This window comes from Monoraphidium neglectum, assembly GCF_000611645.1.
Source record: "Monoraphidium neglectum strain SAG 48.87 unplaced genomic scaffold scaffold00130, whole genome shotgun sequence".
In the NCBI taxonomy this organism is placed as follows: Eukaryota; Viridiplantae; Chlorophyta; class Chlorophyceae; order Sphaeropleales; family Selenastraceae; genus Monoraphidium; species Monoraphidium neglectum.
Window position 1 is genome coordinate 7,484 of NW_014013498.1, and position 12,206 is coordinate 19,689.

The 12,206-nt window shown below is 62.2% G+C and overlaps 2 protein-coding genes across 2 annotated transcripts; one reads left to right on the forward strand and one right to left on the reverse strand.

The window, feature by feature from the left end:
• Nucleotides 1-2,487: 2,487 nt before the first annotated feature.
• Nucleotides 2,488-5,512, reverse strand: MNEG_1325 (hypothetical protein; the record flags this gene model as incomplete). The annotated part of the gene is made up of 5 exons (XM_014050188.1): nucleotides 2,488-2,755; nucleotides 2,947-3,137; nucleotides 3,306-4,596; nucleotides 4,756-4,886; nucleotides 5,507-5,512. The coding sequence occupies 5 exons, from the start codon at nucleotides 5,510-5,512 to the stop codon at nucleotides 2,488-2,490; spliced, it is 1,887 nt and encodes a 628-aa protein (XP_013905642.1).
• A 1,617-nt stretch (nucleotides 5,513-7,129) lies between these two features.
• On the forward strand, nucleotides 7,130-12,049 carry MNEG_1326 (hypothetical protein; the record flags this gene model as incomplete). The annotated part of the gene is made up of 12 exons (XM_014050189.1): nucleotides 7,130-7,136; nucleotides 7,314-7,629; nucleotides 7,769-7,913; nucleotides 8,051-8,159; nucleotides 8,340-9,052; nucleotides 9,376-9,459; nucleotides 9,616-9,731; nucleotides 9,926-10,100; nucleotides 10,374-10,472; nucleotides 10,594-10,951; nucleotides 11,407-11,597; nucleotides 11,837-12,049. The coding sequence occupies 12 exons, from the start codon at nucleotides 7,130-7,132 to the stop codon at nucleotides 12,047-12,049; spliced, it is 2,526 nt and encodes an 841-aa protein (XP_013905643.1).
• Between the last annotated feature and the right edge of the window lie 157 nt (nucleotides 12,050-12,206).

Consider the following 12,206-nt stretch of genomic DNA (forward strand, 5'->3'; position numbering starts at 1 on the left):
GAGCCGATGGCGGGGCGGGTGCTGCTGTTGGGCCGCAGCACACGCCGCTTGGGCCACTTCCGGGACAGGGAGGCTGCCGGGTCGCCGCAACGCTCCTCCTCAGATGGCAGCGGGGCGGTGCAGCACTCGTCGTCGCTGGCCTCCAGGGCGGGCATTGAGGACCTGTCACGGCTGGCCAGCGCTAGCACTCTGGCAGCCCTGCCAACTGACCAGACACGGGAGGAAGAGCTTCGCACCGGCTCTAACCCGCTGCTATGGCAAGCGGTTTTTGGTGGCGAGGGTGCAGGACAGCCGCCGCCCGAGGGCACATTCGTTCCGCCGCCAGATGGGCTGCCCCGCATTCGCACGCGGCCGCTAGGAGAGGCGCGTGAGTACTGTGTCGCGTCAGCGGACAGCACATGCGATCAGGACGGTGCTTGTGGCGGCGAGTCAAACAGCCGCCCATCGCAGCGTGGACGAAGCCGCAGTTGCCATCGGGACACGCGTTCAATGCTGGGACTGCTGTCGATGAGAATCCTGTGCCAACCGCAGCCGCGGCGCTCTTGCATGTGCAACAGGCAGGCTGTGGGTGAGGGCAATGAGGACGCTGCTGGGACAGAGACTCGGCACCAGCAGCAGCACCACCACCACCACCACCACCAGCAGCAGATGCAGCAGAAGCAGCAGCAGCATGACGAGCAGAGGCCAAAGTTGCAGCAGCGGATGTTGAAGGAGCAGCAGCGGCAGCAGCAGCAGCAGCAGCAGCAGCAGCAGCAGCAGGGATTGCCCAAGGCGGGCAGTCTTTTACTGCGCTCACGCACCAGCTCTGGAACGCCAGGCAGCGTGCTTGTTGGCAGCTCACGGATAGCGGGGCTTCACGGGCCGCTCTTCTCAGTTGGGTCGGGTACAATCTCGCCCAGCGCCGCATCCGCAAATGCCTCTGGGGGTGGCGGCGTCCACCAGATGCGATCTCTGGAGGCAGACCGGGAGGCGATTGCAGGCGGCCGGCACCTGGTGCAGCCCTCAAGCAACGGCATCCAGCTGCTGCGCTGGGAAGCATTCGCAGAGGATTCGGGACTGGCCAGGGACACACCAGCCAGGCTATGTGTGCGGTGGCTCGACGAGCTGGTTGTAGGCCTTTGGGTAAGTCCCCTGCTCGTGAAACTTGGTAGACAGCGTTGCCCAGCATGTTGGGAACCGGGGTCACGTGCTGCCCTGTCGAACGCCACGTGCATGCAAGGTCAGCTGCTAAATCTTGCCCCTTTGCTCGGCCGCCTCCCACTAGCACGACCTGAGTGCGTACCTGGAGTGGCGCTGCTTAGACCAGTCCCTCAAAGAGACTAGAGGTGCGGGGGCTGTGGCGTTGGGTAAAGTATCATGGCTTACGGGCATTGCGCGCCTGTCAGTGTTGTTGAGATCGCAACATATGTGAATCCCCCTGCTGTGCATGCTGCGGTCTGACTCCCCATACACACCCAAATGCCAACACAGGGGTGACGCATGCCGAGTGGGTCCTGGCCTCTCAAGGCGGGCGGCTGCCAAACAGCACCTTGTCAGGTGTTGGCCAGGAGCGCTCCGTTTCGCAAGCTAGCGGCACCGGCGATGCCGTCGGTCCCAGGCCCCCTGTGCTGGCGTCGGCGGACTGGGCGCGGCGCGGCTTCTTGGCGGAGCGCCTGGGCCACACACACAATGCGCGCACAGCCTACCGCGTAGCCGTGACACTGGCTTTCAGCCTCGCCTCATATCTGGCTCTTTTGCGGCTTGAGGTGCAGGCCGGCGGGCTTGCTGACGCGCTCAGCAGCGCTCAGCAGCTGCTGTTGTGGCACGAGGCACGTGCGGCCGATGTGCTGGGTGTGGCGGGCACTGGTAGCCCTTCGCTGCTGCGGCGGCTGCCCGCCCCCTTGTCCTGGTTCCTTGGGGAGCTTGCCGCACAGCAGGGTGCAGCGCAGGTGCAGCACGCGTTGGAGGAAGAGGCCTCGGCCCACCCCCTTCTTCTGAGGGAGCTCGCGGCTTGGCAGCGGCAGCAGGAGCGCGACAGCAGGGCTGCATTGCTACCAGCCAATGCCAGGTGATGGGTTTCTCCCCCCCTGCGATTGCGGTTTTCTGCCGCTCTCGAGTTGCACGTGGGCTGCAGCCTCATCTGGGTGCGGCCTCCGTTATTGAAGTCGGGTGTGTGGATCTTTTGAGGATTATCTCCGGCCTTGCAGCCACGTGTAATACTGTTCTCACAAGAAGGCAAGACGCAACATACTCGCCCACAAGGGCAATTGGGGAACGATGCGCACATTACAATCAGCCACAAAGCTGCAAAAACACAGCTGCAACCACCCTCCATCTAGCCGCGCTTGCTGAACAAGTCAGTCACAAGTTTGACAGCTGAGCTCCACTAGCAGCACCATGCGCATGGTTTGTTGAGAAGAGTCTTGCGTCCTTCCCTGCGCAATCCAGGATTGCAGCACTTTTGGGGCCCAAAAACAGGAGGAAATGCTCGAGCGTCACTTGGGCGCATTAGGCTGTGACCGCCTCAGGGGCTGCAGAGGGGTCCTGCTGCGGATCTTGGTAGCTCTCGGCGCCCTCCGCCTGGTACGCCTCAATCTCCGCCTGCTGCTGCTGGGCCAGGGCGTCGTAGCGCGCCTGCGCATCAGCCACGACCTCGTTCAGGCGGACACCGCTGCTGAGCGCTGGCAGCGCGGCAACAATAGTGCTGAGCCCCGTGGCGCTGGTGTTGGGCAGCTTCCTGCGCAGGGTGATGAGGAAGTCGTCCAGGAATCGGTCCCTGGAGAAGGAGGAGGAAATTGGGGCACAAGGATGGGGCTCAGGCAGCAGCCGCACAAGTATTCCGTGGACGAGAAGAGAGGGGTGGACAGGAGGAAGCACGAGGTTCCCCTGTGCAGACATGGTTACCTAGCCAGGGCCTCCACCCCAGCCACTACACTGAGTCACTCGTCACACACCCCTGCCACTCACGCAGGGCGGTACTGGAACTGGGCCATTGCCATGGCGAAATTGGCGAGGTCGTCGCCTGACGCGTCGCTGTACATGTTCTGCAGGTCGCGCAGCAGGGAAGCCATAGTAGCGTCGGAGGGCCGCGCCCCCAGGTAGGCACAGCTCGACACCAGGCTGGCCAGCTCAGCAGGCCGCATGAAGCGCCGCACGTACTGCAGAGTAGAAGGGGGGAGGCAAGCTGGTTGAGCGCTTCATCAGGTCAGTGTTGAGAAAAAACAAACCCGACCAACTGGCTCTCGCTGAGCGCCCATCCTTCAACTCCTTTCAGGACAAGACAGCCGGGCGCACGTGCACAAACATTTCCCTGGCACAAGCCCCACCTGCAGCTTGTCAAACACGGCGGTCGTCCACTGCTGCGGCAGCCTGGCGCCTGTGCCAGCGACCATCTGTGCCAGGGCCCAGGCAACATTGACGAGCCAGTCGATCGCCACCTGGGGCTCCACAGGGCCGGGCCGCTCAGACCGCCGCTGCTGGCCCCACCGCTGCTGCCCCGCATTCTGCTGCTGCTGCTGCTGCTGCTGCTGCTGCTGGGGCGGCGCCCCAGCCGCCGCAGTCGAATCTGCACCGGCAGCCGCCCCTGGTGCCGCAGCCGGCGCCGCCACCGCTGGTGCCGCCGTGGCTCTGCCTGAACGATCGCGGTCCACACGCAGCTCGTACTGCAGGAGAGGGTAGCAGCGGTCCACCAGCGGCTGCAGTTGCGCAGGGCCCGAGGGACGCCAGCCCACAGAGGCGAGGTTGACTACGAGGGAGGAGAACTGGGTGGCATTGAAGTTGCGCACGGTGGCCAGGGCCGCGTCGGCGTAGGCCGCCGTCCACTCTGGACTGGGGGTCAACCCCAGGCGCGGCAGCGCACCCAGCAGCGCCGCCAGGTTGCGCGACTCCATGGTGCGCAGGCGGTCCTGGGTGCGCCGCAGCAGCTGGTCGGCAAAGCTGGGCTCTGGGGCATAGCCGAGAGTGGCCATGCCCTCCAGCAGCAGCACGATGTCCTGGTCACCAAAGTTGTGCAGCTCGCGCTCGCTCTTGGCCACCAGCGCCCCCACCAGCTCGGCGTTGTACAGCCCAAGCCGCGCCACACACGACACCGCCAGGCCCAGCTGCTGGGGGCGCGCCAACTCCACCTTGGACAGCAGCCAGCCGTACACCCCCGCCACAAACCCCTGATAATCCGCCAGGTCATCGGGCTCGTGGGCGCCGGGAGACGGAAGCGCCACAGCACGCGACAGCATGGCCACCAGCTGGAATGGGTCCAGGCTGGAGCCGCCACCACCGGCTGACTCTAGGATGCGCTGCAGCTCGCGCCAGCTGGAGGCCGCTCTGATGGAAGCGTTGGCGGCCTCCACTTCAGGGCTCAGCACGCGCTGGAAGCGGCCCTCACCGCCACCCACACCGCCGCGGGAGCCGCGGCCGCCACCCTGGTAGCTGCCACCGCCGCGCCCGCCGCCACGGTAGCCACCACCATCACCCTGCCGATAGCTGCCGCCCTCTCCACCCCCGCCACCGCCACCACGGTAGCCACCACCTCCGCCACGGCTGCCCTGGTAGCTGCCTCCGCCGCTGCGACGCTGCTGGCCGGAAGAGCCCTCATCCACAGAGTCCAGGCTGCCCCCACGCCTGAGGATAGTCGATAGTGCAGGTGGGTCAGCCGGCGGCTGGCTTGCCAGATGCGCATTCGACGAACTGCTCGGGGCTCAGCGCATGTGCTGTAGGTTCGCCAAAAACCATACGCAGGTATTGTGTTGCACCTCAAACCTGCCCTTGACCCTCACGCACCCGCCACGGTCGTAGGAGCCGCGGCCACCGCCGGAGCCGCGCTGGTCGTCGTACTCACGGCGCCCGCCACCAGAGCCCCGGCCTCGACCATAGCCGCTGCCACTGCTGCGATTGTTGTCTTGACCGCCATACTGCGTGAACGGGGGCACAAGGCATTGGCGAAGGAGAAAGCTGCATGAACAACTAGAAAGTGAAGGGCCACACAAGATGAGTGGCGCAAAGCGCTTTGCGCGCAGCGACGCTCCGCCACGGGTTGTCCAAGGGCCGCCGCCCGACTTGCATTGGGTCGTTGAGCCATCATTCGCCCGTCGCGACGACCGAATGAATATCTAAATCGCTACTTTATTCCATATGGAACACTCACGTCGTCGAAACGGCCCGCAGCAGCCACAAAACTGGTTGGCCTGCATGGCCTGGCCGCCACCCCAGGCGCAACAACACCGCGCCTGCGAATTGGATAATGCTTCGGATAAGATACGCGCGGTGCGACCATCTCGCCTTGCTAGGCAAGCCCGGACGCGGCACCACCCACCAGTGCAGCATTCGGTCTGGCGCAGGGACCTTGTATGTCTGCATTGTGCAAGAAATCTGAGACATATGTTTCCACCTCTAACGTCCGCGAACAGCTGCCATTTGGTTTGGAAGTCTGGCGCCTCCCCACCCGTGTGCACCGAACAGTCTCTGAGTGTCGGTCGCAGGGGGCCGCAGCCGGTTTTTGCATGTTAACACCCATGCAGCTTGCCAAGCCCACCGGCATCGTGAGGTTGGATTAGTGTAGCAGTGGTGAACGGGCTGCTGTTTGACTGTGGCTCAGCGGAAGTGGACGGCCTGCCAGGCTGTCCCCCAATGACACTCAAGTGGGGCAACTCGGGCTCATAGCTGGCACGTTGTGCTGCACATCATGACATCAATTCACGAAATCAGGGGCACAACATTGGTACCAGGGTACATGACATGTGCTCTTATCCCAACATGAACCTGCTGGCAAGCTGTTGCCCAGGACAGCGCAGCCCAGTGCAAGTGGGAAACCTCCCGGGGCTTGTACGGCCTGTCCTGCTGCGGAGCATGGACGCGTCAGTGAAGATCATCGTCTCGCTGTTTGTGGACGGTGCTGTACGCAGGGGTTTTGCATGCGCCCACCCAGATCCGTCCCAAAACACGCGAGCAGGCCTGCTGTGCCGCCACCCATCAGCTAGCGCGGCCACGGGACAGTGGTGGTAGAGCGTGGACCTGCCACAGAATCTGCAGTTTCAAGGCCATGCATCAGCCCAAGTGAGTTGGGGTGGTCCAGGCCAGCAACAGCACGAGGCTCGTGTGATGCATTGACAAGTGCCAAGAGATCGTGAGCAGTGCACACACAGTGCAGAGTTCCCCCCCTCCTCATTGTGCGAGTGATCATCAAATATCACACGTGTTGCTGTCGTGGGCAAGTGAGACATCAATCCATACAGAACGCGCAGTCTGCAGTGCATGTGTCGTGAATGCATTATGCTGCACGGGAACAGCCGTGTGGGGCAGGGGGCCTTCTGTTGCATGCCCCCTGCCCAGCCCTGTGGTGTGAGGCAGACTCGCTGGTCTCGCACCTGTGTCAACACTTTGAGGCAACACTCTGAGGGAAGCGAGACACGCCTCTTGCGTGTTGGCGCGTTCCAGTTTGTTTCCCGCCCTCCCTTGCCCACGGGAGGGACAGGTGGCGTCGCAGTGTTGCCGCCAGTGACCCGCCGGTTCCCGGTTTACTGCCATTAGGGCCATCTTCGCACCCTCACCTTTGCTTTGGTCCAGGCGTTCAGTCGCCCCATCCTTCCCCCTTTCCTTCCTAATCTGGAGCCCAAACAGCCGGCCAGATCTGCTAGGTATTTCACTTGACGGCCGCAGGGGCCTCTGCAGCCTGGAACCCCTGCGTTGCGCGAGGCCATGTGTCTAACGTCCTCGGGACAGCATCAGCAGGGAAATTTGTGTTTAGAACATTGTTGGGCAGCACCACACAGCAGGTATGGTGAGTTCCGTCAGCACGTGCAGCAGCACGCAGCAGCGAACACCTTGCAGTACAGTACTTGCAGTCGCCCTTCCAGGCTACTCGGTGATGCTTCACAAAGGTCTAAAACAATAATTTCAGTACCTTGGCTGGTCGCCGGCAGTAGCGAAGCCTGCATACAACAGATGGGGCTGCTCTTCAACAAGAAGAGATCTGTGCAGTAGAAACGTTTGAAAGCACCCCCTAACCACCGCGCATTACGCCATTGCGTGGGCATGACTTGCGTGGGATTCTTAGCTACGACTCTACAAACCCAGCAGTTGGCACTGGCGGGGCAGTCACTCGCAGCGGAGCACAGGCAGCGGACGAGCGATTTGCGGTGTGGTCAAGGGCGCCTATATGACAGGTGTGTTTTTGCCAGAACCAGTACTTGCGCTGCGCCAAGGGCACGCCACACTGGCGTGGCCTGCACCATGCACCGTGCTGGGTGACGCCCATGAAAGCTGTCAATACCGATAGGCATGTCTGGTTTGCGCGCTCCCAGAAAACAACACATTCCCCGTCTCTGATTGAATGTGTGCAGGTGCGACGGACCCGGCATCACGCGCCGCGGTGAACTGGCACCGCGCTGTCGAGTCGCTGCGCCAGGCGTCGGGCGAGACCCTCGGACCATGCCCAGGCCCAGGCTCAGTGGCGGGTCACAGCAACAGCGGCGACCACAGCCTCACCCATGCCCAAGGGCAAGTCCTCAAGGACACGGCCGTGTCTCGTGACTCGGTGTCTGCAGCAGAGGCGGCCGACCTGTTTGGTGCCAGCGCCGCCAACTCGGCGCCCAGCATGATCGACCGCAGAGCTGTTGACGGTCGCACGTGGTCGGCGTTCGCAAAGAACTGCCTGAGGTTGGCAAATGCTGCGCACGCGCATGTCTGGGCCTGTGACATGTTGCCTTGGGCCACCATGCGTGCATGATCAGCGCAAGACAGCGAGGGTCTCCATGATGTGGCGCTCAAGAGCTCCTCTGCTGGGCTCATGATGCAGGCCGCAGGCGCTGGACGGGCTGATGGACGGTGACGTGCGCGTGAGTGTGCTGGTTCGCAGCGCCCATGGAGTGCCGGAGGATTGCCGGACATACGTCAAGGTGTCATGCGGCGGGAAGACCCACAAGACGCCCTTCCTCACTGGGGTAAGGCCTGTGCCAGGCGCCCACGGTGTTACCGTGCATCATCTGCACGGATGCTTTGGAGCGGGGCGCAATCTCTAGCGCACCTTGCGTAGAGCTGCAATCTCATGCCCGGGATCTCACTCTCCCTTGCGCCACAGACGGTATCACCTCAGTTTTCCCAGCTGTTCACATTTGATGTCAACGACCCAGACCAGGCGGCCCTGGTGCTCAAGGTCAAACATGACAAGCCGTTCTCCCCCACCAACCGTGAGCACCAGCCGCCCGTTATAGCATCTTGCAAAGCAACAGGTGTTGTTGCGCGGTATCAGGCGCTCAGCACAGGAGGCGTACCCTGCAAATGATGAGCAGTTGATGGGCCAGCAGGGCACAAGGAAAGTTGGCATGAAGCTGAACCGTGCTTTTCGACCATCTCCCCTGCCGCTGCAGCACCCCTGGGCCGTGCAACCCTGCCGTTGTCCAAGGTGTCGTCGAGGCCGGAGCTGTACGCGGAGCCGCATCGCCTGTCGCTCAGCATTGAGGGCCTAACGGCCATGCCAGCTCCCCCTGGGGTGGTGCGGGAGCTGGAAGTGCAGGTGTTCCTGTCATCTCGCAGCAGGCTGGCGGCGCTGGCTGGTACCACGGGCTCCCTCAACGTGCTGGCAGCCACCTGGAACGTGGGCAACGCGCTGCCCCCGCATCCCGAGCAGCTGCGGGCGCTGTGGCTGCGCGGCACCGAGGGTGCGGGTGACCACCACCTCGTGGTCGTCAGCGCGCAGGAGTGCAGCTACCACAAGAGCTCCCGGCAAGCGCGCGCCAGCAGCAACAACAGCACCACGTTGGCACTTGCTCGCGAGGGCTCAACCCAGCCTGAAGCGGGCGCAGCAGAGAGCAGCGGCGGCGGCGGCGGCAGGGGCGGCGGCGATGGCGGCAACAGCAGCGGCGATGGCGGAGGATGTGGAGACGGCGGCGGCGGCAGCGGCAGCGGTCCCGATCGCAGCGGTGGGCTTGTGACGCTGATGTCTGCTCCGTCCGTTGGGACGTCCCAGTCTGTTGCGGCGGCTGCGGCACATCAGGCACTCGACACCACCTATGATGAGGACGACGACGAGACAGTTGTGGAGGAGGGTGACATGACTGGGCTGGCACCTGCGAATGGGAAAGTGAGAACGAAGGATGACGACATGGTCACATGGTTGGATGGGTGGATGGGTGGATGGATGGATGGTTGGATGGATGGATGGATGGATGGATGGGTGGATGAATGAATGGATGGATGGGGGTGCAGACAACCTGGGGGCTAAGTGGTTTGGTGGATGATTGATCAACAACAAATTTGGACATCAGCGTTGATGGTGTCAGGCCTGCTCATGCGAGGGGTGGATCTGGCACATCAACACATGCATACAACCACATGTGAGAGCACCTATGACTGTCACATTGCGCAACCCCGCCCCCTCCCCACGCGCCCAACGGCTGGTTCCAGGAAGCTGCTAGGGCAAAGATGATGAGCAGCAGCAAGTCCCTCAGAGGCATCATAGCCAAGAACATCGACTCAGCCAGTGCATGGGTGAGGCCAGTTGCAGGACAGTGTGCTGCGTGCCGGAGGTTGAAAACTTTGGTATTGCATTGTTTGGCCACATGTAGAAGTAAACTCGACACTATTCACGGCCGCCACACCTCCCTGTGCTTTTCCTGGATCTACCCCTGGGGCGCTGCCTCGCAGGAGGCTCACATTTCTGATGTCGTTGGTCCACGCTACTGGCTGGTCTGCTCTGAGCACATGTTCCAGACGCGGCTGCTGCTCTTTGCACGCATGGACGTCGTTCCCTTCATCCAGGAGTGGGTGTCTGCACTGTGGCCACAGCCTGGGGCTTTGTCACAAGGGAGTCGGACGAACCACACGGGCAGCAGAGCCTGCCGACTTGACATTCACGTTTGCACATCAATGCCAATTTGAGTCTTGCAAAGGAGCCTGCAAGCTGCATTGTCCCTGAGCGACCCCACCCACACCGAACCTGTGCACCCATCCACAGCCTGTGGAGCAGCTACGAGGCCACTGGGCTGGGCCGCATCGGGCTCAACAAAGGCGGTGTTGGCATCTCGCTGCGCATTGGCGGGACACAGTTGGCGTTTGTGGGGTCCCACCTGGCTGCACACCAGTCGGAGTGCAAACGCCGCAATCAGGACGTCGCAGAAATCACCCAGGAGGTGGGTCGCCTGGAATATCGGGCAGCATATGGGGCCCTTGGGCCAGTGGATCATGGGCCGGGACAAACTGCAGGTCGCGCCACAGGTGGGCGGCATGGTGTCTGACACTTTGCTGGGGGATGCAGCCCTGCCGCCTGCAATTTCGTTGCAAGAGACAGCCACGCATGCCGCCGCGATCATGTGGCATGGGCACCAACAAGGATGCTGATTGATTACACCTTCCCTGACTTCCCTCTGTTGTGCGACGTTCCCCTCTCCCGCATGCATTTGCAGCTGTGCCCCCCTGGCTTTGGCCGCGCCAATATCGTGACGGGCCCCCACCATATAGTGTGGATGGGAGATCTTAACTACCGCGTAGATTGGGGCCAGCAGGTAGGTGTTACTGCTGCCAACATCCTGGCTTTGTATTACTCGTGTGTGCACCACTTTTGAAGATGGATATGGCATGCACTTTCATGCTGAGATTCTCCCCCATCCCTTGGCCCTCTCCAAGGCCACCACACAGAGCGACACGCCCACCTCTGAGGACCATGCAGCCATGGTGGCGCTCGTGCAGGCTCAGGACTACGCGCCGCTCCTAGCAGGGGACCAGCTGGCGCGGGAGATGCGGGGGGGCCGCGTGTTTCCCGGCTTCAAGGAGGCTCCAGTGTGCTTCCCGCCGACGTTCAAGGTGCTCAAGGGGGAGCCAGGCCTGGCCTATGGTGCCAAGCGCTCCCCAGCATGGTGCGACCGCGTCCTGGTGCGCAGCAACCTCCCCCACAAGGCGGCACAGCTTGGAGCCTATTGGTGCTGCCCCGAAATCACAACATCGGACCACAAGCCCGTTGCTGCCACCATGCAGCTTCCCCTGGGTGAGTAAGCGCGGGAGCGGGGGTGTCAAACGAGGACACAGGGCTCTGTGCCTGGGGTACCAGCCTCGGTCAGCCTTGTGGTGTCAAACGTTCGGCTGTGACTGTGAGTGTATGCGGGCATGACGAATACAAGGCGACTGCAGCAATGCAACATGCAGACTGGTGACATGTGAAGCTCTAGCAGCATGTACGTGTCAAAGTGCTTGATTGGCAGTGGCAAATGTAATGGATCAATACATCACAAAAGAGTGTGTGCCTCGCGCGCACGGTTGCAGGTTTCGCTTCAGCTCACCTGTCTCTGACACGCATCTTGTGCTAACGTGCAGAGATTGCTGCCATCAAGGTCATGCCCAGCATCCCATCAACGACTGCTATTGCTAGGCGTGCACTTGTTCGCTTCACGGCACCAGCCACGCCACCATATTCCTCCCTGCTCATTTGCTGCGCACCTGCAGTGGCTCCCCCCATGTTGCCGGCGGAGCGGCCCAAGCCGTTTCAATTGTATCTCAGCAGCGTCCGGCTGGTGGGCGAGGACACCTGGAAGGGCCTTGTGCAGCTGATTGACGACAGGCTGCTATCACAGGGTGGAGACAAGTTGCGCCTCATGGTGTCGGGCTCGGCCCTGCCAGGCAGCGACAGGGAGTACGTGAGTGCTGCACGTGGCTTCATGAGGGCTTTGGGCTGGCGCGCTTCAATGCTGCCAGTGACACAAGTGCATGGTTCCTGGAATGGCAACACTGGTATCAGGCCCATGAGCCTGATGGCCAGCTTGTGATTGCCAGCATGCACCCTCAGCCTATTCGGCGGCAGTGCTACCTACCCAACCACATCCGTGTCACCCCATTTGCACCTCAAGCCCCTCCCTCTTGGCTTACTCATACGCAGCAGGTCGCCCTGGACACAGCCCGCGTGCGCGCCGGGTGCGAAATCCTGGCCACCAACCTGGTCAACATCACAGGCAGGGCGCCGGCCACGACAACTGCTGGCGCAGAGGCAGCGGCCGAGCGCGAGGCCCTGCAGAATTTATCGCTGCTTCAAGGGGAGGCGTCCATCCCGCTGACACCCACCAGCCTTGCCATCGTACGCGACGCAAAGTGAGTGCTTGACGCAACACCTGCCGTTGTTTTATTAAGCTTGGCTGGAAGTCCAGGGCAGCTCGGAAAGCAGTAGGGGCAGCGCCCCTCCAAGCGAATACATGCTACAGACTTCCGGCCCATTGCTGGTTGAGCCAAGTGCCATTAGCACGTCTCACACC